At 55.2% G+C, this 27366-nt stretch overlaps 2 protein-coding genes across 6 annotated transcripts in view; one reads left to right on the top strand and one right to left on the bottom strand.

Moving 5' to 3' along the window:
- VPS13D (vacuolar protein sorting 13 homolog D) overlaps nucleotides 1-22491 on the top strand; it is a 276670-nt gene extending 254179 nt beyond the window's left edge. For all 5 annotated transcript variants that reach the window (XM_008275374.4, XM_008275375.4, XM_008275373.4 and 2 more), the window contains 3 exons: nucleotides 8064-8195; nucleotides 19621-19861; nucleotides 21197-22491. In XM_008275374.4, coding sequence (XP_008273596.3) covers nucleotides 8064-8195; nucleotides 19621-19861; nucleotides 21197-21328 — 505 coding nt within the window. In that variant the 3' untranslated portion in view covers nucleotides 21329-22491. The remainder of the gene's footprint in view (nucleotides 1-8063; nucleotides 8196-19620; nucleotides 19862-21196) is intronic.
- On the bottom strand, nucleotides 11163-15522 carry LOC103352510 (uncharacterized). The gene is made up of 4 exons (XM_070079266.1): nucleotides 15337-15522; nucleotides 15129-15228; nucleotides 13283-13418; nucleotides 11163-11490 (listed from the first exon to the last, which is right to left on the bottom strand). The coding sequence occupies exons 1-4, from the start codon at nucleotides 15380-15382 to the stop codon at nucleotides 11308-11310; spliced, it is 465 nt and encodes a 154-aa protein (XP_069935367.1). The 5' UTR covers nucleotides 15383-15522; the 3' UTR covers nucleotides 11163-11307.
- Nucleotides 22492-27366: the final 4875 nt, after the last annotated feature.

The following is a 27366-nucleotide window of genomic DNA, read 5'->3' as shown; positions in this document are numbered from 1 at the left end:
ACCTACTGCGCCATGGCCTCATGTGAAGTAGCTTGAGATTGGCATTAGAGGTGACAGGTTAGCAAGGAATTTGACTATGGCTTAAGAGATTCTTTTTTTTTTTTTTTTTTTTTTTTTTTTTTTTTTTTTTTAAGAAATTCTTGTAAGCACTATACTGTCTGAACATTATACTGAGAACACAGAATTAGTACAGAATTAGTATTTGAGTAAAGTGCCTGTTTTTATAATGATGCTGGAAGGTATAATCCAGCATCCCTTAGGAGAGCCAGTTCAGATCCAGCTCCTGCTAATGCACCTGGGAAGGCAGCAGAGGCTGGTCCAAATGCCTGGGCCTCTGCCATCCACATGCGAGCCCTGGATGGAGTTCCATGCTCCTGTCTCCAGCCTGCCCCGGCCATGGCCATTATAACCACTGGGGAGTTAACCAGCAAGTGGGAGATCACTCCCTGACTCTTTCTGTAACTCTGCCTTTCAAATAAGTTCTTTAAAAATAAAATAACTCTTTAAAGAGTAAGTGAAAAAGGAATTTCAGGCTAGGCTAGACCCTCACTATGCCGTCATCCATCTGGTTGATGGCAATTCTTTATAAAGTGCATCTGCCTTGCCCCTCTCCACCCTGCCTCGTTAACAGGTAGTCTCACCCCCTGAGGCAGTTGACTAAGAAAAAAGTCCGAGGTATTTTTGTCTTAGTGTTGAAATCCCAGTAGGCATCTCTGTTGGCATTAGTCCTACCAGCTGTCACAGTTGCAATGTCATGTTCCCCAAACATGTGTTAGATTATGGGAAGCCTTGACCCCTATAAACAAGTCAGGTGTGAATCCCCCTGATGAGAGAGGGCTCAGCCCAGGAAATGTCGTCCCTGCTGCTGGATGTCAAATTGCAAGAGAAATATAATGTCTAATGCTCTCATGACCCCCACCTGTCCCATATTCTCAGTGGCAGCAGTGCAGTGTGGGATTTTGTGCGTCGTAACACATGTGGCTTCAGGACTCCAGGGAGAGTGAGTGCAAGTTAGCAAGAAAGCAGGAGGAAAAGGCTTCAGTTTGAAGCCGTGAGCTCCTCAGTAGGAAACTGAGGTGAGAAGAATGAGCCACTGTGCCCTAGCCCATGTGGGCCTCTAGCCACCTGAGGGCAGGGCCCTCTACGGGTGCACTCCTGACAGTAGGTGGCGTTTTACTAAATAAATGCCTTCTGTGTGCCGGGCACTGTGCCTGTATCAGGGGGGGAAGGGTGGTGGCAGGCACAAGCTGTTCTCCGGGATCAGAGCAGGCTCCTTTATTTTAGCTACCTTAGTTTGCATCCTCAGTCACTAATTTCCTTTAAGAACCAACCATGGGTTTTTTCTTCCCAACCTCTTTCTTCATGTGTCTGAAATCCAGATTGTCTTAGATACTCAATACCGTTTTCTTGATTCAGTATTTAATGCAGCCAGAGCTCAGTGGTTGTTATAAGGCCTGTAGATTGAATGCTGTCTTTGAGTAGGTTCTAGAAGGTGGGTTTCTGCTTGGGAACTATGGGGAAGAATTTCTCATGTAAACTGAGCCAAACTTCAGAGGTCGACACCCTCGCGGAGTGTTCACCGGTGACGGTTTGGGCCAAAAGGAGTCAGACCTGTTTGTGGAGGAGAAACCCTTTCGACTTAGTCCTTGGAAGTAGATGTGGCAGACAAGGGGGGCGGGAGGGCTGCAGGTCAGAGTAGGTGCAGCCTGTGGCAACTCCTGGCTGCTTGGACTTCCAGACACTGCACTGAGGTGGACATCAGCAGTGTTAACCCCTTCACGTGTTCTGGTGCAGACAGCACTGTGTAGATGGGCTGTTGGGTTCCTTTTAGAGATGATAGATGTGCGGGTGACCCTAATGTCTCATAGCTGCTATCAGTTGGTTAACAATATTTGAAGAGATTGTCTGGGTTGACCTTCTGTTCTCAGTCTAGTTGTGCTCAGTCGAGCATAGTATATCAGTAAGATACTTGATTAAAACAGAAGTTTTGAACACATACATGAGGTAAATGCAGTGACAATCCATCCCTTTGCTGGGGTCAATACACACAGCCCCAGGGAAGATGCAGCATCGGTCGAATAGACATTCTGTTAGGCCAGGAAGTCACATGTTTGACACAGACGCTCTCCACTCACTCGCTGATTGGTTCGAACATCGCTTGGTTGGTAGACATTGGCCATGACAGACTTCCCCACCAGCTAATGACTTAAGCTATGCAGGGCATGTGTCTGTGTGTGCAACATCTGTCTTCAACTAATACAGCTATGACATAGTTACTCATCATGTAAGTGAAGAACAAATAGTGGCTGGCCAACTGCTGGCCCCCCAGCTGAAAGGCAGGAGCAACCGAGTGGAATCGGTTAGATCTCCCTGTGTCACCTTGTTTGCATTTATTGTTGCTTAAAGAAAGTGACATGACTTGTTTTCACTACTGCGATCTTTGGTTCTGGGGCCACCAGTGGATGTCAGAGAGCGATGGCCAGACGAAGACTTTCCTCCGGGTTGGTTTCCCTCCCCGGGCGGGTATCTGCTGTGGATCAGCCACTGTATCAGCAGCACCTTCCCCAGGAAGCAGACATGCGTGCTGTGCTGCCGACTCGGGCGTTTTCGGAGTTCAAAGCTCAAGTTCGTTTGGTGCTGACATTTTGGATTAGCTGGTTGACTGGAAGGACTGCTCCTTTCTATACACTGTGAAATTTATAAACCGCAGCAGCCAAGGGCTTAAGATGGCCGGCAAACCCCCAGCTGGCAACAATTAAATATACCACAGCCCTTTGGCTCAGCAAAGGTGTGTGGAGGCAGAGTTGTTGCATCTGCACTGAGCAGACTCTTACTGTAAACTGTCTTTTATGTTGCGTGTTGGTTCGTTGGAGACGCTGTCTCTAATGAGAGGTGAGTGGGTGGGATTTTGCCACCTCTTGTTTGATGGTCCTCCCCTCCTTCCAGAGCTGTGCCCGAGACCTTGCCCAGGTAGCAGCACATCGTGCATTGATGCTGCTCACGAGGAGGAGAGCCGAGCCCGGGGCAGCCAGGGCTGGGTCGGTGGTGGTGGACCAGAGCAAGAACTTACGAGCCTAGACCAGCACTGTCCAAGATGCAGCTTCAGTTTAAATTAAACTAAAAATTCAGTTCTGGGCAGGCGTGCTTGCCTGATGATTAAGATGCCCCTGTCATGGAGCCAGCACTGTGGCATAGAAGGTTAAGCCTCTGCCTACAGAACTGGCATCCCCACACAGGCACTGGTTCAAGACCTGGCTGCTCCACTTCTGATCTAGCTCCCTACTCGTGTGCCTGGGAAAGCAGCAGAGGATGGCCCACTGCTTGGGCCCCTGCACCTATGTGGGAGACCTGGAAGACGCTCCTGGCTCCTGGCTCCTGGCTTCTGCCTGGCCTGGTCCAGCTATTGCAGCCATTTGGGAAGTGAACCAGTGGATGGAAGATCAATATCTCTATCCTGTCTTTGTCTTTCTCTCTCTCTCCATCTAGCTAGCTGGCTCATCCCTCTCTCTTCTCTCTCTCTCTCTCTCAATAAATACATAAAAACTTAAGAAATGCAGGTTTGTTCTCTAGTTATACTAGTTGCATGTTAAGTTGCATGTGGCTAGGTTACTGGGGCCTTATGAATACATTGTTGGAGGGAATATAGAGTTCAGCCACTTCGAAATAGTTTGAGCCATCTTGATAAATGAACATACCCTGTGATCCTACATCCTCCTAGATGTATGCTCAGAGTTCACCAGGAGGTGTGTGCAGGGATGCTCGTCGCAGCAGCGTCTGTAATCACAAAACCTGCACGTTATTCACGTGCCATCTACAGGAAGGGGGATAAGTCATGGACTATTCCTACTGTTAATGAAGCAGGCGCAAAAAATGAAATATAACCGCACACAGAGGAATGGCTGAATCTTAGCAGTGTGACAGTGACATCCCAAAATAGCCAAAACCAAAGACTGTAGCAAGAAAATACCGAAACACGGTCTGAAATGTGATGGAACACCTTCAAGAGAAGCACGTGGGGATGATGAACACAAGGGTCGGAATCACAGCTGCCGGGTAGAGGACGAGGTCCTGGGCCGGGCTGCAGGGGAGCACAAAGGTGTCACAGTCAGTGTTGGAGCCGCGTGATGGTGCGGGTGGGTGCACGGGGCTTATTGTGTTGTAGCAGATACACAGGCGTTGATGATGACCGCAGGCTCGAGGCTGAGGATAAGCCGTGTGTCCAGCTGTGAAGCCCAGTGTTTCTTAAAAACAAACGAACCAGGAATAACGTCTTCTGCAAGTGTTGATAGGTTCGCTGGCACATGCTCACAAGTGACTTAGGCCTGGTTGCTCAGAAATGGCCACACGGCATTACTGAACGGGTTAGGGCTGCTGTGACTCCAGTAAAACTGGTTTCAAAGGATTCTGTGAATTTATAGTGCTACCTCCACATGCGAAGGAAACAGCAGCCGACGTGAAGAACATCACTTTGGACTTGACTGGCTTATAAGGCTTGGAAACACTAGCTAATTGTTGTGATTTATATTTCTTTTTTTTTTTTTTAAAGAAGATTTATTTGTTTACTTGGAAAACAGAGTGACAGGAAGACAGAGTTCTTCTGTTTGCTGGTTCGCTCCTCAAATGCCTGCAACAGCCAGAGCTGGGCTAGGTCAAAGCTGGGAGCCAGAAACTCCATCTGGGTCTCATACTGGTGGCAGGAGCCACTTTCTGCTGCCTCCCCAGGCACATTAGCAGGAAGCTGGATCAGAAGCAGAGTAACTGGGACTCGAAACAACATGGGATGCCCGTGTCACACTGAGCCACAACATTGGCCACACTTATAATCCTTTGGTTAAATCCGGGGTGTTGATTCTTTGATTGAATCTGCGTTTATTGGCACAAATGACTTTAAGCACTGCTCCCCCCCCCCAAGCTGTCACCTTGGCCCTGAAGAGTTTACATTGTATCTGAGTTTCAGAAAAGAAAGAACTGTTCTTCAGATATAGACCGTGATAAGGCAATAGGGAAATATGGAAAGAATTCCTTGAATCCGACTCTCTGCTTCCAGTAAGGGCATGTCTAAGTTTATAAGAAGTCTGTATGGGAAGACTGCACTTTCTTTTATGGTCAGATTTTGCTCTTTTCCTCTGGTGATGTCCAAGTAAGCCTTGAATGGCTCAGCGAGCTCCCGCATCAAGATTGAATGCTGTATCCAACCTCGCTCTTGATATTTGGTCGACAACAAAGTGAGGGAGGGCTTTGGAAGACGGGAAGACAGATAAGAGAAAAAACCTGGGAAGCAGTGTTTATCTGCAGTGGGGCCACTCTGCCTGTGTTTTCACTGATGTGGTGGTGGGTCTGTAGTTTGCAAGTTAGAAGATGACGTGTTGGTAGTGGAGCTGGGGCCGCATCACTGAAATCCGCGGAAGGCCCGAGGGAAGCTGCGAGCCAGGAAATCCCTGTTGCACCCAGGAGCTCCTCGGTCAGCTGACCGTGCGGGACTGGTTACTCGTCTCCCAGCCGCTCCCTCTTTGCTGTGAAACGCGATTCCCGAGAGCTCTGTTCCAGGAACGAGCACCTTTGCTTGGCTTCTCTGGCTTCCGTGGATTCCCCTCGAGGAATTCAGGGCCCTCAGCCAGTGTCTCCTCCTCGGTCACATGCTTCCCTCAGGTGTGAGCACTAAAGTGGGTTCTTCCTCGTGAGGGGAGGCGAATGTCCACAGGGCTATCAGTCTCATGGCGTTGCCTTCATGCCACGTCCTTTGTCCTGATCAGTGGACTAGATGGATACCCTGAGCTTTCCGTCTGGAAAACAGCATTCTAGCTGGTTTGCGTTTCGCCTTAGCATTGATGATTGACTTTCACAGTTCAGAATCTCTCACTTGCTCCCCGCTCTCACTACTCCTTCGGAGCATGGCACGTGACTTGCACTGGTCCCCACCAACAAATGCGTGTACTCATTTAGTCAACTGTTTCACATTGCTCTCTTCTCCGTAAACCAGGCACCTATTCTGGATCCCAGCACCTGTTCTAGGTGGGGGGCCAAGCAATCAGTAGATATATCCATCCAAGTCAGATGTAAAACACAGGTGTTTTGAGCAGATGGCTGACTCGATCTCGGCTATGTTTTCCCACAGCCATTCTCATTACTGTGAGGAACGTGGGTGAGGACGGAAGTAGAGAGAGTGAGTGAGGAGGCTGTGGGGGCTAGTGAATAACGCATCACAAATCCGCGGATCATTCGCTAGTTAAGGCAGAGAAGGAAAGAAAAGGCTGGACTGAGAATGTGTATTGAAGTCCAACCTACAGGCCTCCCAGTAGGTTGGGGAGAAGTGGTGAGAGAAGTCAGAATCAAACCTGGCCTTGAAAGGAAGCTTGCCTCCCCACATTGCCCTCGCAGGCGAGCCGCCGGGCTTCCGTCACGAGCCTGGGGGCTGAGAGCTGGAGCGGGGAGGCCATGTTTGATTGGCCAGTCCAGGCAACGTCGGAACGGCAGCAGGTGTCTCGCTACCCAAGGAGACGAGGACAGGGCTCTGCCACTCAGAAAGAAACACCAAGCTCCTCCCCCTTGGCTTCCTTGCTGGCGTCCCTGAATAGCACCTGTCAAGCTTCTCCCCTAGTGGGCTGACAGAGGCTCCCTAGACTGCGCTCGTTACGTTCAGTCAACAGCAGGCTCCAAAGAGCCTACACAGGCCTGAATCCGTTAAAGCAGGAATTGCAGCCAGGCACGAGGGGAGTGTGTGAGGATGCGCTGTAGATGATTTTACCCTTTCCCTCAGTGTGAATCGTTGACGCTCTCTCTGTGTCAGCCTTGAACAACACAAGTGATAGCACTTAAAGCATCTCTGGAACTGAACTTTGGAGAAATTGTCGCTGGACTTGGGCTTGCCAGCACACCTCAAGCATCACCCGAGCACGGGCTGTCCCTCAGGAGTCAGGGCCCAGGGAGCGCGTGCTGTCCTGAGTCCAGGCTGTGCAGTTACCTTGGTGTGCAGCTAACTGCTGCACGGCCTGTGGCAAGCTTCTTACTGTTCCTGCCCCTGTTACTGCCCAACGTGGCCTGGTAAGTCCGTCTCCACACTGCTGTTCGGACATGGTTGTGAAGGCAGGTTCTGTGTCCAGCCTATTGCTTTTAGATATGTCTAGAGAGGGATGTTTTGCTTCATTGGGTTCCAGGAACAAATAATAAAAAGTACAGCAAGTACAAGGCCGAGGACAGGCCCAGTACACTCTTATCAGTCATCTGAAATATGTACAGCCTTTCCAAGACAAATATGGACTCCTGTTTCTAGGAAAACACCAAAAAGTACTTATCAATTACCCTGCGTAGAGTTTGTGGAAAAAGACAACATGAGCCTGCCCTGAAAGCCATAGCAAAGCAGATTCCTTTGGGCAACCAATAGCCGAGTGTCAGGAGTTAGAGCTGCTGCAGACCCTGGACCGTGTCCTGGGGCGGGTGTGTGGGGCCTTTCTTCCTCCTCATGGTTTCACTGTGTCCCTCACCCTTTACCCAACTGACTGAGCTGTGCCTGCCTTAGGTTGTCCCCCAGGGGATCTTAGCCGTGGTTGACTAACCAGCGCTCAAAGCTGAAGGCCATAGTGTGTTCTCACAGTCTTCTCCCTCAGTCTTCTTCCTGCCCCATTGCAAGTCCAGAGTTGACTCCTCAGAGGTGCTTCCTAGAGTCAGTGGGAGTCTGGTCACGGTGGCCAGGGCTGCGTGCTGGGCGGCCCACCCTCCACGGAGCACAGGCCAGATGGGCATTGTTTCACTTGGTCTCCACAGCAGTCCTGGGAGGTGGCTGTCACCTTCTTCTCCGTCTTGTTTCACAGAAGAAACTGAAGCTTAGGGCTAATGAAGTGAACTCACCCGTTATCACAGAGCCAGAAAGCAGAGGAGTCAGGATTCAGAATCAGCCTCCGACTTGCAGTGCACCCCGGGCAATATTGCAGTTCAATTCTGGTCACTACATCTGCAGTCTGCTGGTGTGTCTTGTATTGAGTTGTGCTTTCTTTCCCAGGTGAAGAAAGGAAGTCATTTTAACCTGAACATTTCACCTCTTCATTTTTGCCCCTTCACTCATTTAGGACCCAAGCACAGAGGGTTCGGAAACCGCGCTGCTGCACAGGGCCGCAGGGGCTGCTTCCCCGCTATTCTGAGAGCCAAGCAGAGGGCCAGGAGCAGCTCTTCAAGCTAACGGACAACATCCAGGACGAATTGTAAGTGGGCGCCCAGGGGAACCAGCGCTGCTGGTCCGCTGGCTCATCTTCTCTAGCCTTGCGTCTAAGAAGTCCTATCTGAGTCACAGCATCCTGACTCTCAGACCTCAGAACTGCTCAAAGCATTGCCCGTCCCAGGTGTTCTGTAGGTGTAGACACAACTGCCTGTCAACAGCCCTGGCTTGGTGGAGCAGCGCTCCATGCTGGGTAGCTGGGCCTGAGCGTTATTTCTAGAAAATGGCAATCTCTTCCCAGTTAATTCCAGGAGAGAAGATAATGACTAAAATGTTCTCAATTTTAAGAGTTTCTGGGCCGGCGCCGTGGCTCAATAGGCTAATCCTCCACCTTGCGGTGCCGGCACACCGGGTTCTAGTCCCGGTCAGGGCGCCGGATTCTGTCCCGGTTGCCCCTCTTCCAGGCCAGCTCTCTGCTATGGCCAGGTGCTTGGGCCCTGCACCCCATGGGAGACCAGGAAAAGCACCTGGATCCTGGCTCCTGCCATCGGATCAGCGCGGTGCGCCGGCTGCAGCGGCGGCCATTGGAGGGTGAACCAACGGCAAAGGAAGACCTTTCTCTCTGTCTCTCTCTCTCACTGTCCACTCTGCCTGTCAAAAAAAAAAAAAAAAAAAGTTTCTTCTCCCTCTAAAATTCTCTTAAACTTTAATGTCCTACTGTTTGCTGCTGAGTGCCACAAAATAAAACAGATAAATAACAAAAGACCAGTAGTCGGACATTTTAGAAATGTAATTTCCTTAAGATTGTTTTGTTCCTTAAATATGGAGCCTGGGATGCCTGGGGTCTTGTCATGCTTGTGATTCCAGTTGGGGAGCTTGTACCTGGTGGATCTGATAGAAGTGACCTTCGCTATTTTAGGATTTTCTGCAGAGATCCTAATAACATAAAGTGCTCTGTAACCTGGATAGGTATGAGAGCCACCAGCCCAGAGGAAGCAGTTGAGTTATATCTGGTGAGAAGCAGAATGCTGGTTCAACTTACTGTGTGGGTAACTGTCTCCTTTAAGGGAAAGCACACCAGGAAGGGGAGGCAGCTGTGAGCGCTGCGTGTCGTTTGGTTGGGGAAGAGTGTCTGGTGCGGGCGGGTTTTCAGGTTGGTGTGAAGTGTCGTTGTTAGCGACAGTGCTAGGTAGACCTCGTCTCCTGCTTTTGTAGCCATGTTTGAATGGGGAGCTCAAAATCAAACCCAGAATGCATTTTTTGTCCAATGGACAGGATGGCATTGTGCTAGAACTGATTGTGTAGCTCACGCCCACCCTGTGACATTATTGGAGTGTCTCTTGATAAATTCACTCTCTTAGTCTGCTCTGGTTACCACGAGAAGATACCATAGACTGGGGGCTTACACAACAGAACTCAGGTTTTCCCAGCTGGGGCCCTGGGAAGCCCCAGCATGCCAGTTGATTGTATTCTTGGCGAGGGCCCTCTTCCCACCATGGCCTCATGGCGGAGAGGGAGAAAAGCCTCTGGTGTCTCTTGTAAGGACACTAGCCTATCGGATCAGGGCCCCAACCTTACAACCTGGTTTAGCCATAATTACTTCCTTACTCCAGAGAATCACATGGGGTCAGGCTTCCATGTCTACATTTGGGGGAGAACACAGTTCAGTCCTCAGTACCTGTCACTCACGGATCTGCTGTCGCATCGACAGCGACTCTAGTCCTCACTCTGCCGCCCGGATTCCCATGTAGTTTCAGTTGGCGGCAGCGGGGGGTAGGGTGGGGTATTATATTCCTGCCTCCCTCCCGGTGTAGGCATTTGGTACCATAGCTGACCATTACAGCCCTTTACTGACGGAACTTTTGTTCTTTGAGTCAGAAACTTGGGTCTAGCAGGACATGATGCATAGTCCATTGGAACCGCAGCCCCAGGTGGGCTTGGATTTTCATCGCTTCCATTCATGGAAGAACCCTCAGCGCCTAGAACAGCACACCTGATGTCCCAGAGGCATGTGACAGATGCAGCCAGATAGCTGCACTTAGGATTTCTGTTAATGTCCTGAGCGTGGAGGCTGGTCAGAGGTTAGGTCAGATTATGAATCAGCGTGTGCCCTGCCTTCTCTTCCCTGACTCTCCTCCCCTCAAGCCGAAGCCTGCCCTGGCGCTTGCAGAGTTCACTTGCGGGAGAATGAAGGGTGGACCAGATGACCGAGGAGGCTGCCTTGGTGGTATAGGTCAGCATAGCTGCCTTCCAGATAGTGTATAGAGCAGCCTCTGGGTGCGCTGTGCCGTTGAAGACCGGGAGGGAGGGAGGGTGGGCACAAACCGTGCATAGACGCCGTGACACTCGGCACTCACGTGGACTCAGGAAGATCCCAGTGTGAGAGAACTTGGACTTTAAAGATGAAGCTGTGTCTCCAGCCAAATTGTTGGCCAGCTCTCGCCTGCGTGCCAGTCGCTGCAGGAGGAGGAAGCGTGAGGGCCCAGGTGTGTCTGAGTGCCGCAGCTGTCAGCCTGCGTCCTCCTGGTGATGTGGACGGCTGTCAGCCTGCGTCCTCCTGGTGATGTGGACGGCGCAGTCATCGCTTCGCAGGGAAGGGTTTTCAAGAGAAGCGCACGAGCACCAAATCATGCCTCTGACTTTGATCCTGGATTTGTAATCAAAAACATGTCCAGAGACTTAATTATTTGCATATTTCCCTGCAGAGTTAACCCCTTAAAAGGGTCTTGAATGCCTCGCTCTACTGTTCTAACTAAATGCTTCCACATTTCTTTCCAGTCGGACTCACAGGTTCACTTCTGGGAAGTGTTGTGTAATGACTTCCTGATGCAGGCGCAGCCCCACCACGTCCCAGTGCCCGGGCGACTTCGCTCCTCTCTCACAGATCCAGCTGCATTAATTTTCTCATTTTATTGAAATAATTAGTATTAAAAAGATAGTTACTGACATGTAATTTAAGGTCTGGCCAGCTGAAAAGGCCTCAGTTTCAAATCCATCCAGTATTTCTCTGGCGAGTTGCAGAATTACCATTGCTGCCCATTTCTCTGAATTTTGGTTAGAAACAGAATCCCGGGTTAAGATGTCCTTAAGGTTAAAATAGTTCTATGTGATTAAAATTAATTTTTTTCCAACTGATGCCTAATTTATGGTCAGAGACTTCATTTTAATGTTTTCCACAAACTTCCTCCATTGCTTTTGCTACTCCCTCTCAGCCAAGGGAGTGTCAGCTGGGAGCTCTGGGCGGCCCCGTCCTTCCCAGCACGGGAGTCCCGAGCCTCACTGTGACCCAGGCTGCGCCAAGGGCCGGTTTCTGGAGTTCGGTCATGGTTTCCTGTTACCAGCTATGAAGAAAGGAACAGTAATGAGAGAGTGTTTAAAATACAGAAGAATATTAAAAATCAAAACAAAACAGTATTAGCCTGTAATCCCTCTGGCCAATAAATCCTTTCTTTTTTTTTTGTTTTTAATGAAGTGAACTCGTGTGCATGGTTAACATATTTGAAAGAATTCAGGAAAAATGAAGTCGAGAGAAGAGTCTCCTTCCTTGCTCGTCTGCGAGCACACTGTCTCTCGTCTGTTCTTTCTGAGAAGCTGCGTCAAGAGAAGGAGTGATGCCAGGCACCCGCTATGACGCTGATTCTGATAGCATGAACCTGTAACATGTACTGTCTCAGAGAACAAGGCAGTCCCTTTGCGGCATGGCATCGATTTCATTAGCTTCCATTTTCTAAAAGAAATAACCTACCGAGCCTGCACTGTGGTGTAGCGGGTAAAGCCACCACCTGCAGTGTCAGCATCCCACTTGGGTGCTGTTTCAGGTCCCAGCTGCTCCACTTCTGATCCAGCTCCCTGCTGGAAAGCACCTGGGAAAGCAGCAGAAGATGGCTCAACTGCTTGGGCCCCGGCACCCATGTGGGAGGCCCAGAAGAAGCTCCTGGCTCCTGGCTTCGGATCAACCCAGCTCTGGCCGTTGCGGCCATTTGGGGAGTGAACCAGTGGATGGACGGCCTCGCCGTCTGTCTCTCCCTCTCTCTGCAACTCTGCCTTTCAAAATAAACAATAAATAAACAAATCTTTTTTAAAAAAAATGAAATAACCTATCAATATCTATATTGGGAATTGGATATTCTTTGATATGCTACTGAATTAAAACTTGTACTTGACAGATTACCCAACTACTCTGATAAAAGTTAATGACTTTCTAAATCTTCAATAAGTTAAATCAAAAGTTCTGAGAGAATTTTAAAAAAGATTTATTTATTGGAAAGTCAGAGTTACAGAAGGAGACAAAGCAACGGAGAGAGCTCTGCCATCCACTGGTTCACTCCCCCAAATGGCTGCAACGGCGGGGGCTAGGCCAGGCCAGAGCCAGGAGCCTGGAGCTCCATCCGGGTCTCCCACGTGGGAGAAGGGGCCCTAGTACTTGGGCCATCCCCTGCTGCCTTCCCAGGTGCATCAGCAGGGAGCTGGATCAAAAGTGGGGCAGCCAAGACTCGAACCCAGGCTCATGGAATGCAGGTGTCACAGGCAGAGGCTTCACCCACTGCTCCACAGCGCCAGCCCTGAGAGGTCTTTGAGCTTACTGCTGGGTGAAACGTGCCCCTTGTCCCGAGTTGCGTGTGCTGGCCACGTTGACTGGCCTTAACAGTGTGACTTCACTGGCGATTCTCAGACTCCCTAATCCGTGCAAGCGCCGGCCTGCTGAGAGCCAGCTCTGCAGGGAAAGCGGACTGTGTGTTAGCAGATACACATAACGTCTGATTGCTGTGGGGATGGAAGCATGCTAAAGTGGTACGGGACACAGTGGGGAAGCGTCAGCTTATGCCCAGAGGGCTGGGGAAGGCTATGGACAGTGGCCCTGGCCTCGAGGGAGGAGAAGGAATGTGCCGAGGAGAGGAGGGAGACGAGCGCGGTGCTGGCAGAGGCGTGGGCAGAAGAGCTGGGGGCCTGTCCGGCGAAGCGGGGCGTGCGGGCGGCAGCTCCTGTTTGAGAGGGAAGAGCAGACGTGGTGGAGCAGGAGAGGAGGCTTCCTCTGGCTGACTGGGAAGGCCTGGCCCTTGCAGTCATGCTAGGAGCTCGCCACGCCTGCAGACCACCCTGAGATCCCACCCACACTGCACGTGAAAATGTCACCTTGCTGGCCACAAAGAGCCAACCCTCTGGAGAGGCAGGGGGCCCTTGGCGTGGTCCAGAAAAGGTGGAGATGCGGTGGCAGTGGAGACGGAGATAGGCCAGGGTGGGGGTGCTCAGGAGGCAGCGTCCGCGGAATCTGCAGTAATGGAATGCGGAGTCCGGTAAGGAGAGGAATTGAGAAGGATCGGGTGTGCTGCTGTCGTGTGCAGCAGAGGAGGGAGCTGGCGAGGAAAGAAGAGCAGCTGGGAGGCCCCGAGTCACAGTACTTGGGGCACACGCACAGGGACGTCCACCAGAGCTCACACCTGACGCAGCACAGGGACGTCCACCAGAGCTCACACCTGACACAGCACAGGGCACACGCACAGGGACGTCCACCAGAGCTCACACCTGACGCAGCACAGGGCACACGCACAGGGACGTCCACCAGAGCTCACACCTGATGCAGCACAGGGACGTCCACCAGAGCTCACACCTGACGCAGCACAGGGACGTCCACCAGAGCTCACACCTGACGCAGCACAGGGACGTCCACCAGAGCTCACACCTGACGCAGCACAGGGCACACGCACAGGGACGTCCACCAGAGCTCACACCTGACGCAGCACAGGGACGTCCACCAGAGCTCACACCTGACGCAGCACAGGGCACACGCACAGGGACGTCCACCAGAGCTCACACCTGACGCAGCACAGGGCACACGCACAGGGACGTCCACCAGAGCTCACACCTGACGCAGCACAGGGCACACGCACAGGGACGTCCACCAGAGCTCACACCTGACGCAGCACAGGGACGTCCACCAGAGCTCACACCTGACGCAGCACAGGGCACACGCACAGGGACGTCCACCAGAGCTCACACCTGACGCAGCACAGGGACGTCCACCAGAGCTCACACCTGACACAGCACAGGGCACACGCACAGGGACGTCCACCAGAGCTCACACCTGACGCAGCACAGGGCACACGCACAGGGACGTCCACCAGAGCTCACACCTGATGCAGCACAGGGACGTCCACCAGAGCTCACACCTGACGCAGCACAGGGACGTCCACCAGAGCTCACACCTGACGCAGCACAGGGACGTCCACCAGAGCTCACACCTGATGCAGCACAGGGACGTCCACCAGAGCTCACACCTGACGCAGCACAGGGCACACGCACAGGGACGTCCACCAGAGCTCACACCTGACGCAGCACAGGGACGTCCACCAGAGCTCACACCTGACGCAGCACAGGGCACACGCACAGGGACGTCCACCAGAGCTCACACCTGACGCAGCACAGGGCACACGCACAGGGACGTCCACCAGAGCTCACACCTGACGCAGCACAGGGCACACGCACAGGGACGTCCACCAGAGCTCACACCTGACGCAGCACAGGGACGTCCACCAGAGCTCACACCTGACGCAGCACAGGGCACACGCACAGGGACGTCCACCAGAGCTCACACCTGACGCAGCACAGGGACGTCCACCAGAGCTCACACCTGACGCAGCACAGGGCACACACACAGGAACGTCCACCAGAGCTCACACCTGACGCAGCACAGGGCACACGCACAGGGACGTCCACCAGAGCTCACACCTGACGCAGCACAGGGCACACGCACAGGGACGTCCACCAGAGCTCACACCTGACGCAGCACAGGGCACACGCACAGGGACGTCCACCAGAGCTCACACCTGACGCAGCACAGGGACGTCCACAGGAGCTCACACCTGACGCAGCACAGGGCACACGCACAGGGACGTCCACCAGAGCTCACACCTGACGCAGCACAGGGACGTCCACAGGAGCTCACACCTGACGCAGCACAGGGACGTCCACAGGAGCTCACCTGTCGCAGCACAGGGCCGCGCGGGCGCCTGCCAGGGAGGGGCTTTTTTTGGAAACGCTCTTGGAGCCAGATGACGCAGACGTTTCTGATTCTGAATTAACTGCGGAGGGAACAGAGCAAGATGTATAAATACAGAGCTGAGAAAGAAAGAATAAATAAAATAATGGGAGAGAAGAAAGAAACCGAGTAGTGTGGCTGCACGAGTTACTTGCAGATTCTGTCTCCAAGGAATCTGTCCTGAAGCTGTTTCCCATGTGGCCATGTGGATGGGGCACCCCTTTCTCTACCCCACTGAGAGAGGACAGGTGGGCTAGCCTGGATCGGGCTAGCCTGGCCCGTTCCCAACAGCAGAAAGTCGCTGTCCAGGAGGCTGGCTTCCCTGCTGTGGCCCACAGCAGCCTGGGAGTGCAGCACTGAGCCCTGTTAGACAGTCAGGGCACCTGGCAGGTGAGAGGCAGAGCCGCCTGGCACCAGCGTGCTGGTCCAAAGGCAGGCCTGCCGCATGACCGGCGTGGAGTGAGAGAACCAGCGCAGCTGTGGGCAAAGCTGCCGGTGCCCTGAGGACACCGTTGGCTGTGGTTCGTGGGCGGCGCTCCTGCTAGCGGTCCCGCTTCCGTGCTGTGGAGTCTGCCCGCCTCCCCGTTCCTGGCGCCGGTCATCTTGGAGCAGGGTATTAACCAGGTGTGCAGCCTTCCTTTTACTCAGAACAAACGTTGTGCTGACGCCAAAGCCAGGAGGAGAGTTAAAACTGAAACTTTTCATGGCAGTTTAAAGACTGTACAAAAAATTTTTCTAGTAGAATCAATGAAAGGGCCCCAGCAACCTAACATGAGGGAGCCTAGGCAGCGTTCCCAGTCCTCATCCTCATGTTTGAGTGCTAAAGCTTGCTACCAGGCGTTGTGTACGTTCCTTGCCCTGCCTGAGTTAGCACAACAGAAGGTCCAAGACAGACTGCACGGTGTCCCCTCTGTGTCATCCCGCCACGTTTCCTGGAGTCGCTCTTCACGTGGGCCGGGCCATTCGGGTTACAAAGAATGGACAGTCTGGGCCTCCACGCTGAGGTCAGGGTGCTCTCTGCTTAACCTGGAACCCAGAGCGGAGGGTTCTGCGGGCAGCCAGGAGGGACAGGGGCTGTGCCCTGAGGGGGAGGGACAGGGGGATGGGGCTGTGCCCTGAGGGGGGAGGGACAGGGGGATGGGGCTGTGCCCTTGAGGGGGATGGGGCGGGGGACGCGGGCTGTGCCCTGAGGGGTGAGGGACAGGGGGACGGGGGCTGTGCCCTGAGGGGTGAGGGACAGGGGGACAGGGGCTGTGCCCTGAGGGGTGGGGGGGGGGCGGGGGCTGTGCCCTGAGGGGGGGGGGGCTGTGCCCTGAGGGACAGAGGACAGAGATCCCCCAGAGGGCTGAGGGCGCTGTGCATGCGCAGGCTCCTCCCACCACCTGTTCGGTTCTCCTCTTTCATGGGAAAACTGGAGATGGATCTCCATTTGACCAGGGCCTAGTCTGGAACTGTTCAAATTTTTCTTTGCTGTGGTTTACATATTTTGAAAAAACAAAAAGGTAACAATAATCGCGATGCTGATGAGACTTGGTGGAGGGAGTGGGAGAGCGCTGCTGCTGGGCCAGGCCCTGGGTCCTCGCTCGGCTCCGGCCGGGGCCTCCCCGTCTCCCCGTCTCCCCCTCACGCTCATGCCCTTGGCTCTGTGCCTTTGATCCGAAAAGACTTGAGGGCGCTTCAGGCACACGTCCAGCGCGCGCTCTCACCGGAGCAGGTCCTGAGTCTGACCGGGCCCAGACCTGCAGGACCTGCGGAGCCGCTGCCGGGCGCCTCTGTTTCGGGGGTTCCCAGCCGTGAGTGCTGATCTTCACGCTGACTTTGTGCAGGAAGCTGCAAAGCAGTGCCCTCTCCATCAGAGCCGCAGTGAAGGCAGCTGACTTGGCGCAGCCGCTCAGGCTGCGGGGCTCTGCCGCCTTCCTGGCCTGTGCCTGCGTCACCACGGCTCTGCCGTGCAGAGGGGCCTCCCAGCTCAAGGCCACTTTTCTTCCAGAAGGTGCCTGTCCTGCAGCAGGACTCGTGCCACCGATGGTACCTGGGAAAGACTGCTTTAAAGCCGGCCAGCGTGTCACGGAGTGGACAGTGCGTCATAGTCAGCTCCTCTGGCCCCTTCCACAGGCTGCAGCAGGGTCAGGTGGGCTGGGGTGGGGGCCAGGGCTAGACCGGAGGGGAGAACGCCTCATCTTGGCCGGCTTTTTCACGCACGCTCCGCTGTCGCCCAGCTGCTGTGCTCCGTTTCGCAGCCTCCCGAGAACCCATTGCAGCTGCAGAGGCCACTTGCCTTGCGTGCGTACGTTCAGGAGCGTAGCTGGCCAGTCTGCAAGTTGTGGCTGGCATCCTGATGCTTCCCCCGTCTTTCTGTCCTTCTGTCTCTGCACCCTCCTTTCTTCCTCTGGAGCCTATTTTTAGCATATTTATCCATTTACTTATTCTCATCTACTTGAAAGGCAGAGTGACGGAGATCTTGCATCCCCTGGTTCACCCCAGATTCCCATAACAGCTGGGGCTGGGCTGGGCCAAAGCCAGGAGCCAGAAACTCTGGGTCTCCCATGTGGATAGCAGGGGCCCAGGTACTTGAGCCATCGTCCACGGCTTTCCAGGCGCATTATCAGGGAGCTGGATTGCCAGCAGAGCAGCTGGGGACTGGAACCAGCACTCCAGGATGGGATGTGGGTGTCCACAATGGTGGCTTCCCCACTGTCCCACGAGGCCCACCCAGAGCCCAGCTGTCAACCTGATTCAGTGATAATGCTGCCCCCTGGTGCCATCAGCGTGGGCCGTGAGAAAGCCTGTGCCAGGTGGCCCAAACTCTGCAAGCCACTGGGCATTTCTGATTTTGGCATTGAGCCTTTACAAGCCGACGTTCTTGACTTTGCCAACTACTTAGAACAGAACAGTAAACCCCAGTGTTTGTCATGGGAAATTGTGATTAAAATGGCAACTGGAACAAGGCAGCTACTTGCTGAGTCCTTTGAGGGTGGTCCTTGGTAGTGTTCAGGGAGACACAGGTATAAGATGTGGACCCTACTCTGAAGGGCCTATGGCATAGCAGGAGACTTATCCAGGAGACACATAAAGAACAAGCAGTGTTGGGCCGTGTGCTGCGAGGTCAGCACAGGGAAGCAGTCACACGCAGGGAGGGGCTGGAAGGTTAGGGGAATTTCCAGGAGAAGCTGGAACTGGGGGCGGCTGGGGAGAGCAAGGTGCGGTTCTGGGCAGAGGCTCTGCCCATGCAGAGGGGAGCAGATGCCCAGCGCGTGCTCAGCCTGGCCACCCGCAGGCAGGCCTTTGCCTGCACGCCGGGCTTCATTCTGTCTCCCCTTGAAGGATTTTGCAGCACAGACGCGGGAGCAAAGCTGTCCTAGACCCAGGTCCTGGAACAGTTGCAGGTGGAGCCACGGCCCCGCGCAAGTGCAGTGTGGAAGCTGGAGCTTGGCAGCCAGTCTCTGGTCAGCTCTTAGTATTCTGGCTGTCATCCACGTTCTTTCTCACTGTCCCTCGAGACCGCAGCCCCATTGTGAAAGGCTGTCACAAGACACAGGGAGGCCGCCAGGCTGGGTGGGGGAGCGGCCGCTGCGGTTTCCCCCGGTCACTCCTCTTCATTCAGTGGCCGCGCATAAGTTTCTGCTCCAAGCCTGTGAGCGCCATGGAAGGGGAATTCCGTTTTCTCTAAGCGACCCTAAAGCCCTGAGAAGTGGTGGCTAAAAGCTGGGGAATGAAGACGACAGTGTCCCCGGGCTCTCTGGACAGGGAGTGGCCCCGTGAGTCCCCGTCACTGGACGCATTGAGCAGCCTCGGGGCCTTCTCTCCAGAGCCAAGGCAGGAAGTGGGCCCATGGGTACAAATGTCCCCCGAGCTCGCGTGTTGGGAAAGCTGTGTTAATTCCACTTCCCACTGGGCGTGTCTCCTACGCCGCTTGGTGTCACCCCGCCACGCTGCGCAGTGAACTTCCTCGTTGGCTGCTTGAGTCTAACATTCGAAGGCATTATGCTTTCTTTCTGTTTTGTCCCATAAAGCACCATTAGGGTTTTCTCTAAGGCTTAAGCTGTCCGAAAGGCTCACCAGAAACACAGCCCACGAATGTAATTCATAACATGAAGTGGTTCCCATTGCTGTGTGGGGTCATCACTAGTTGATACCGACTTAGCGCCTGGACGGAGGGGCTGGGTGCGGTGCACGTGGGCTCCCAGCAGCCCCCTCAGGCGGGGGGTCACTCTTCCTCCTGACTTACGCATGAGGAAGCTGAGGCACGGAGGGGCTAGGACACCTGCCCAAGGTGTAGTAAGTGCAGGGTCCTGGGTTCAAGCTCAGACCTTTGGACCCCGCAGCCCACGCAGGCCTCCATCCCATTTCCTGCTGGCCCCGTTCCAAGGAATATGCAGCCCCCTGCCGCGGGGAGAGACACTCAGCGTCCATGCTCTTCTCCCTCCCTTCGCAGCTTCATAGCCGTGGAGAACACCGACAGCTACTGCGTGCTCATCTCTTCCAAAGCAGTGTACTTCCTGAAGAGCGGAGACTACGTAGACAGAGAGGCCATCTTCCTGGAAGTCAAGTACGGCGATCTCTACCACTGCCTTGTCTCCAAAGAGCACGGGAAGGTGTACGTGCAGGTGACCAAGAAAGCAGTGAACACAAGTAGTGGTGTGTCCATCCCCGGCCCGTCCCACCAGAAGCCGATGGTGAGTCCCCAGCCAGCACCCTGAGGCGGGCGCACAGGGCTCGGGGGGCGGGGGGGGCTCTGCCGCCCTCTGCCCTGCGCCGCTCCCAGCAGGAGCTTTAGGCGGGGTTCCCCCAGGCTGGCACTGCCTTCCGTCTGTGCCGCGAGTGCCCCTGGGCAGGTTCCTCACCGCTGTGCCTCGGCCGCCCACGGCTACAGTGCACCAGCCGTGCTTACTCTGGCCAGCTATCGGCAGCAGCTAAGGACACAGCGGCTCTTCCTTCCTAAAATGGGGCTCTGGTTCCAGGTGTTGAACCTAAGATGTCAGAGCGTGCCCCGGCTTCTCTGGTTCTTTCCGCAACTTTCTGTTTTGCACAAAGAAGCAGTGTCTGGCATGCTCAGTAAGTGTCCAGAGGCAGGAGGGACTTGGCTGGCAGGACTTGGAGATGAGAACGCGCCTGAGTAACGGGCACTTGCAGAGGGCCTGCTCTGTGCCAGGCTGTCCCCGAGCATCTCGGGGGCATTGCTGTTCCACCTCAGAACCCACTGGACTGGCAAGGAGTAAAAAGGCGAGGGCGAGTTGACTCACTCAGGTCTACACAGCTGACCCCGGAGCTGGGACTCCCAGCCAGGTGGTCCGACTAGACCACAGACCCCATGCAGCGCTGCCTCTGCTCCGAGGGGCGGCTGGAGCAGCAGGAGCAGGCGTGAGGAAGCCGCCCCTCCCAAGAGCAGTCTGACTTGGTGTCTGGTGACGCCCAGGTGCTAGTCCCGACCCTTCTCCCTAGTGTGCCTGCGCTTTCTCTGGTCCTTCTGCACGGAGAAATAGCAGGTGGGAGTCTGTCTGCTCCTCTCTGCTGGGCACACTCTCCGATTCGGGTTGGTGTGCACAGGCTCCCTGGGGTCCCCGGCCCAGCGTCCGGCTGTTGCGTCTCCGTGTGAGCTTGCTACAAGCCCCTCTTCGTGGTGGGGAGCCTTGCCCGGCTCCTCCTCTGCCCACTGCTCGGGAAGAAAGCCCGCAGCCGTCTGCTCGTTGCCCTGTCTTCCTCCTCTGACCGTCCCCAGACTCCGACTGCAATCCAGCGGCAGTGCTGTGTGCTCACTGTCCGTCCTTGGTCGGCAGATCCGGGCTCTCAGCAGTGGTGGCCTGGGGTCGGCACAGTCACCTGGGGAGTACTTTCCAAATACCAATTCCAGAGTCTTAAACCAGAATTGGCCAAGAGCAGGCCCTGGGAGTCTGTATTTCTTAGAAGAATGCCGTGTTGTTCTGATGGGCGCCCAGGTCAGGAGCTGCTGCCTGGCACCTCTGCCTGGCTGCGCTTCCCCACGGGGACACTCACTCTGGGCTCCTCTTCAGGTCCACGTGAAATCTGAGGTCCTCGCCGTCAAGCTGTCACAGGAGATAAACTATGCAAAGAGCCTGTACTACGAACAGCAGCTCATGCTGAGACTCAGCGAAAACCAAGAGCAGCTGGAGCTGGACGCCTGAGAACCCCGCTGCCGGGGAGCCGTGCCGCCGCCGCGAACCCGGCCAGAGGGAGAGCAGAGGCCACACTCCGGGCTCCGATCAGAGGCAGCAGCGAAGGTTTGGGGGAGACAGCGAAGACGGAGGGAAAGGAAGCCCCGTGGGAGAACGTGCGTGTGAAAGCCGTGTTCATCTGTGCAGCGGGAGTTACGCTAGACTACAGGGAAGTGATTTAAAAAAAAAAAAAAACATATGGGTTGAATAACATAAAAAAGAAGTGCTGAGATGAGTCTGATTTTTAGACGGCCCTGTATTTTGTTAACATGTATATATGTACAACTGCGTGTTTGTAAATAGGTAGGAGCGCCTCTGAACAGGGCCCATGACGTGTGTAAAGTCTCTAAGTTCTATTGGCTCTTCCGTTGCACTAATCTCACTCATGTAATTCAGGGTACTCTCTGTAGAAAGGCATTCGCAGAAGGTGGAGAGCCCTATGCCCTGGGTTTGCAAACTAGAGGAACCGTGGGAAGCGAGTCGCGGTGAAACCGAGGCGCTGAACCCGCCGCCTGTGCAGCTCTGGACGCCCGGGCGGGAGCCTCGGAGGCAGAGCTGGCCCTCGCGGGGCAGGAGCGTGGCTCGGGGGCTGCCTGCTCTCGCTGCCCAGCACACACAGAGTGGCATTGTCTGTCTTTGGCAGGTTGTTACCAGGGGTTGGAAACATCGGTAAGCTCTGTTGTTTTAGAAGAAAAAATCCCATGGATTGCTGTACAAAATTGATTCCAACACGAATGCCGACTTCCTGGGCCCCGCAAGCGAGGAGCGAGTCCTGGTCTGGTTCCCTGCACCAGCCGCAGGCGGGCTGCGCAGCTCCACGGCCGGGGGACCCAGGGGTGGCAGCACCAGGACAGAGCAGGGAAGGAGAGAGTTTCAGAAAAGGGAATGAAATAGGAGTATTAACGGCCGGTCTGTGAGCTATTCATGGAACTGGCTTTTGGCAAAAGCGGCCCTTGTCTGTGGTTTAAATTCCAGCCTGGTCTGAATGCCCCGCCTCCTCCCTGGGTCTTGTTTTTGGTGTTTTCCCTTTTCTGTGAGAAATAAATGGGGGAGGGGGTTACTCTGCAATGAATGAGTCACCTTGTGATTTTAAAGTTTTTATTTTAATAAAATAATCACTTTCTACAATCTCACCACGTGGAGCTGAGCTCTGAGATGACTCGGTGGATGTGCCGAAGGCGTTGGTGTTTCTGACCCGTGACCCAGATCCTCCAGGACACGAGTGAGGCTGCCCTCTGCCCGTGCCCCACTCCCCGCTCTGTGTGTTCGCTGGCGTTCCGAGCGGAGGGCCCGGAGCGTCGGCGTGAGGCGTGAGCGCTGTAGTATTGGGAAGGATCAGTGCTCCTGACCGCCAAGGTTTGGGCGCCAAGTTCGTGGATTGCAGAAGCGAAGCCTGGCTTTGGCAGGGCCGGTGGGTCGGGGTTGGGTATTGGCTTTGCACTGAGTGGCAGTCATGATCCTGCGGGGGCTCGCTCACACAGGATCCAAGCAGAAAGGCCACGGGTTCTCTCTCCCCACTGTACCTCGCCAGCCTCCGTCCCTGCACTCCACAGTTTGGTTGTGGTTTTTGCCATCAATAACCCCCTGCCTGATCTGTGTGATCTAAAGAAGGGTCTCCTGTGTAGGCCAGCGACTCTCTGTCACTTCCTGGCAGGTCACTTGAAATCTCTTTATCGGATTAAGGAGTTTAGTGTTCCTCCGGAAGTCTGCTCCGGGCCTCTGAGCGCAGGAAGCTGGCTGAGGGCTGCCAGGGGCTGGTGGTTCAGGAGGACCCGAGCTCAGATGCCCTCTTCCTGGCCTCTTCTAATTTTAATCAGCTCTTTAAATAGTTGCCCGGCTCCCAAGATTGCACAACCACTCCCTTTGACATTTGCGTCTTAAAAGAGGCAGATGTTAAAATGGGATCCAGAGACCAAATGGGGTGGGGCGGGCGGTGTTGGGAGGCTGCCTCCTGCCGGGCGGGGTGAGGTGTCAGGGCCTTGGGACGCAGCTTCCTGGTTCCCCAGGACAAAACCCAAATCTCTGGGAGGAGCAGGCCCTGCCCCTGGCTCCCAGAATGCCATGTTGGTGTTTAGCCAGTGCTGTCTGAGGCTGTGTTAGGATGATCTCTAGCAGTTTTCGTGACAGTGAAGTGAGTGGAGTAAGGGGCATGTGGGTAAGGAGACGTCAAAAGCCATCCCAGGGCCCCGGCCCCGCCCAGTCGGCCGGCCCGGACCGCGGCCTCCCCCTTGCCCTGGGAAGGCCGCCAAGAGCGGCGTCCCACACGCCGGGCCGGGCCACGCGCAGCCGAGGACAGGCAAGCAGCCTCTGGCTCGCTGCTTGGTGGGTGCCCACCTCCGTGTTCTGAGAATCACCTGTGCCTCGAGTACCGCAGTCCTGCGTGGGAGGATTCTGGAAACAGTGACGAGTGATTGTCGCAGTCGCGCGTGTGTGGAGGCCTCAGTCTGGGCGTCACACCAGAGTCGTCGTTTCTCTTCCTGTGGAATAAAACGTGTTATTGACCTCCCAGACTCGCTGTGTTCTGGTTTCTTGACGTTCCTTGAATTCTAGAACCATCGCCAGTGAGGAATACCACACACAGTGCGACGTCCACCATAAAGTGCAGCCTCCGTGCTTGCCAGGGAAGTGGGGTACAAGCAGCAGAGGCCCCTGGAGCCCCCGCCCCGGCCCGGAGCCCACCTGGCTGCGGTACTGCCTCCGGGGTGGTGCTGATGTGGCCCAGACCCCTCAGGGTGGCGCTCGGAGGAGGAGGAAACAGAGGAGTGAGTCGGGGCGACCCCGGGGCAGAGGTTCCCGCGGTGAGCCCCAGAAGCTGCTGCTGAGCCGGGCGGGAGGAAGCCGTCCCGGGAGCCCCTGCTGGATCATGGGGCGGGGTGCGGGGTGAAAGCCGGGTGACGCGGATCCCAGGGAGAGATGGAAGAGCGTGGATAGTGACAGCTCCCTGGGGCTCCAGCCCTACGTGGGAGGAGAGAGATGGCTGCACTTCCACAGGGAATGGGGCCAATAGCGGAGGGAGGGTGGGGAGCTGGCGAGGGAGGGGTCCACGTGAGGGAGGGTGCCACGGGTGAGAAGAGGGGTCCATGTGAGGGAGGGTGCCACGGGTGAGAAGAGGGGTCCACGTGAGGGTGCCACGGGCAAGGGAGGGGTCCACCTGAGGGAGGGTGCCATGGGCGAGGGAGGGGTCCACCTGAGGGAGGGTGCCACAGGTGAGAAGAGGGGTCCATGTGAGGGAGGGTGCCACGGGTGAGAAGAGGGGTCCACGTGAGGGTGCCACGGGCAAGGGAGGGGTCCACCTGAGGGAGGGTGCCATGGGCGAGGGAGGGGTCCACCTGAGGGAGGGTGCCACAGGTGAGAAGAGGGGTCCACGTGAGAGAAGGTGCTACAGGTGAGGTAGAGGTCCACATGAGGGTGCCATGGGCAAGGGAGGGGTCCACATGAAAGAGGGTGCCATGGGTGAGAGAGGGGTCCATGTGAGGGAGGGTGCCACAGGTGAGAGAGGGGTCCATGTGAGGGAGGGTGCCACAGGTGAGAGATGGTGGGCAGCTGGCGAGGGAGGGGTCCACGCGAGGGAGGGTGCCATGGGTGAGGGAGGGGTCCACGTAAGGGAGGGGTCCACCTGAGGGAGGGTGCCACGGGCGAGGGAGGGGTCCACCTGAGGGAGGGGTCCACATGAGGGAGGGTGCCACAGGTGAGAGAGGGTGGGGAGCTGGCAAGGGAGGGGTCCACGTGAAGGAGGGTGCCACAGGTGACAGAGGGTGCCACGGGCTGCTCACTGGGTCTCTTTCCAGCAAGATTAGCCGGACGTGGGTTTGGGACAGGAGGTAGTCGCGATTTGGAGATGGTTACCTAGGTTACTGGGAGCGTGAACAGAGAAGCATGGTTATGTTTGCCAGGCTGCATTAAGGGCCCACTGGAGGCAGATGGCCATGAACTTCAAGTGAGACCCGGCAGGCTCATTCAGTTTGTCCCAGCCACATTTAGCTGCTTGTGTTTGGTGCAGTACAGGCAACAACCTGGACTGCGTCCAGAGATGGTCCCCCTCGCCTATTCCAGCACCTCACCTACCGCCGCCCACTTGACTTCAACAAGAGCCAGCCAGAACAGAATGTCAGCTAGGGGGTGCGGGGAACTCCCCAGCGAGCGCAGCTCCTCCATTCCAGGGGCTCATGGGCACGAGCGTGCTGCGGGAGCTTCAGGCTGCGCGTCCACTAGGAAAGGGAAGGCCAGCTCCGTAGACCGAAAATGTAATTCCCAGCACGGCCTGGCGAACTTGGTGTTTGCTGCTCACAGGCCACCGTGCATCGCAGGACCCTGAGAACAGGCGTCTTAGAAGCCCCGGAGCCTTGTCTGAAGCGGAGCTCCGAGCAGTCATTGTCTGTGGAAGTCTTGATTCAGCCCAAAGGGCACTTACTGCAGCCAGTGGGGTGACGGTCACTTACTTGCCCCTGCCAGGGTCCTGCAGGTAACTGCTGAGTCACTCTCTGGCCAGGGAATGATTAAAGCTGTCGTAAAGAACAAAGAAAGAAGAAAGGGACTCGCTGCAGAATAATCCTGCCGAAACTTTTATTTATTTATTTATTTTTTTGACAGGCAGAGTGGACAGTGAGAGAGAGAGAGACAGAGAGAAAGGTCTTTCTTTGCCGTTGGTTCACCCTCCAATGGCCGCCGCGGCTGGCGTGCTGCGGCCGGTGCACTGTGCTGATCTGAAGCCGGGAGCCAGGTGCTTCTGGTCTCCCATGCAGGTGCAGGGCCCAAGCACTTGGGCCATCCTCCACTACCTTCCTGGGCCACAGCAGAGAGCTGGCCTGGAAGAGGGGCAACCGGAACAGAATCCGGCTCCCTGACTGGGACTAGAACCCGGTGTGCCAGCGCCACAAGGCAGAGGATTAGCCTAGTGAGCCGCGGCACCGGCCGAAACTTTTTAAAATTAGCTCTTGCATTTTTATACGGATGCAAACCAAAAATGCACTTTGACCTCTCTGTTCAGTCCAGTGAGGGCAGTTGTGGGATTATTTTTCCCTTCTTGCTGCTTGCTCACCCCCGCCGCCACCGGGCACTTATCCGTCCCCTCTGCTCACCCCATCCACTCCACCTGAAGCTCAGTAACCTCACGCATTGCCCAGACGCACCCTGGCTGTGCAGCGCTGTGCAGACACAGGCCCACGCAGAGTCCTCACTTCCCGGTGTTTGGCTTCCCGGAAGTGCAATCGCACGGCGCTGTGAGCTGCTCTTCTCACCGTCACCTTCAGGACACTATCACGAATTGCATTTCTTTTTTTTTTTCTTTTTTGACAGGCAGAGTGGACAGTGAGAGAGACAGAGAGAAAGGTCTTCCTTTGCTGTTGGTTCACCCTCCAATGGCCGCCGCGGCCAGCGCACCACGCTGATCTGAAGCCAGGAGCCAGGTGCTTATCCTGGTCTCCCATGGGGTGCAGGGCCCAAGCACTTGGGCCATCTTCTGCTCTCCTAGGCCATAGCAGAGAGCTTGATCGGAAGTGGAGCAGCCGGGACTCGAACCGGTACCCCTATGGGATGCTGGTGCCACAGAAGAGTCCCACTATGCCGCACCGGTGCCTAAAAATATATTTTTAAAGTACGGTGCCAGTGCTCTGTAGCGTTTCCAGCTGTTCTGTACTGGAGAGCATTCACGTGGCTGTCAGTGCATTTGCACGCTGTCCCCCAGAGCAGCGCCGTGATGAATCTTCTCGGGTTCTGTGCTCGTGCACAGCCGCATGCATTGTGGGAGATCCTGTGGATTCCAGGAGCCAGTCATTCGCGTGTTTGAGGTCACCTTCCCAGGGTACCACTGGGGTGGGAAGGGCTGTGACAGGTGCAAAGCAATGGCCGGCTGTTGCTTGTTTTGCACCTCCCCGGCGGTAAATGTGCCCATCACGCATGTTGGTACTTGGACTTCTATTAGTAATGGCCACTGCATTTCAGCTTCTAACGTGATACCTGCATTGGTTTTTTTTTTTTTTTTTTATTTGACAGAGTTATAGACAGTGAGA

The sequence above is a fragment of the Oryctolagus cuniculus genome, chromosome 7, assembly GCF_964237555.1.
Source record: "Oryctolagus cuniculus chromosome 7, mOryCun1.1, whole genome shotgun sequence".
Lineage (NCBI taxonomy): Eukaryota > Metazoa > Chordata > Mammalia > Lagomorpha > Leporidae > Oryctolagus > Oryctolagus cuniculus.
Note: the sequence above shows the minus strand (reverse complement) of the source record. Positions and strands in the feature narration are given on the sequence as shown.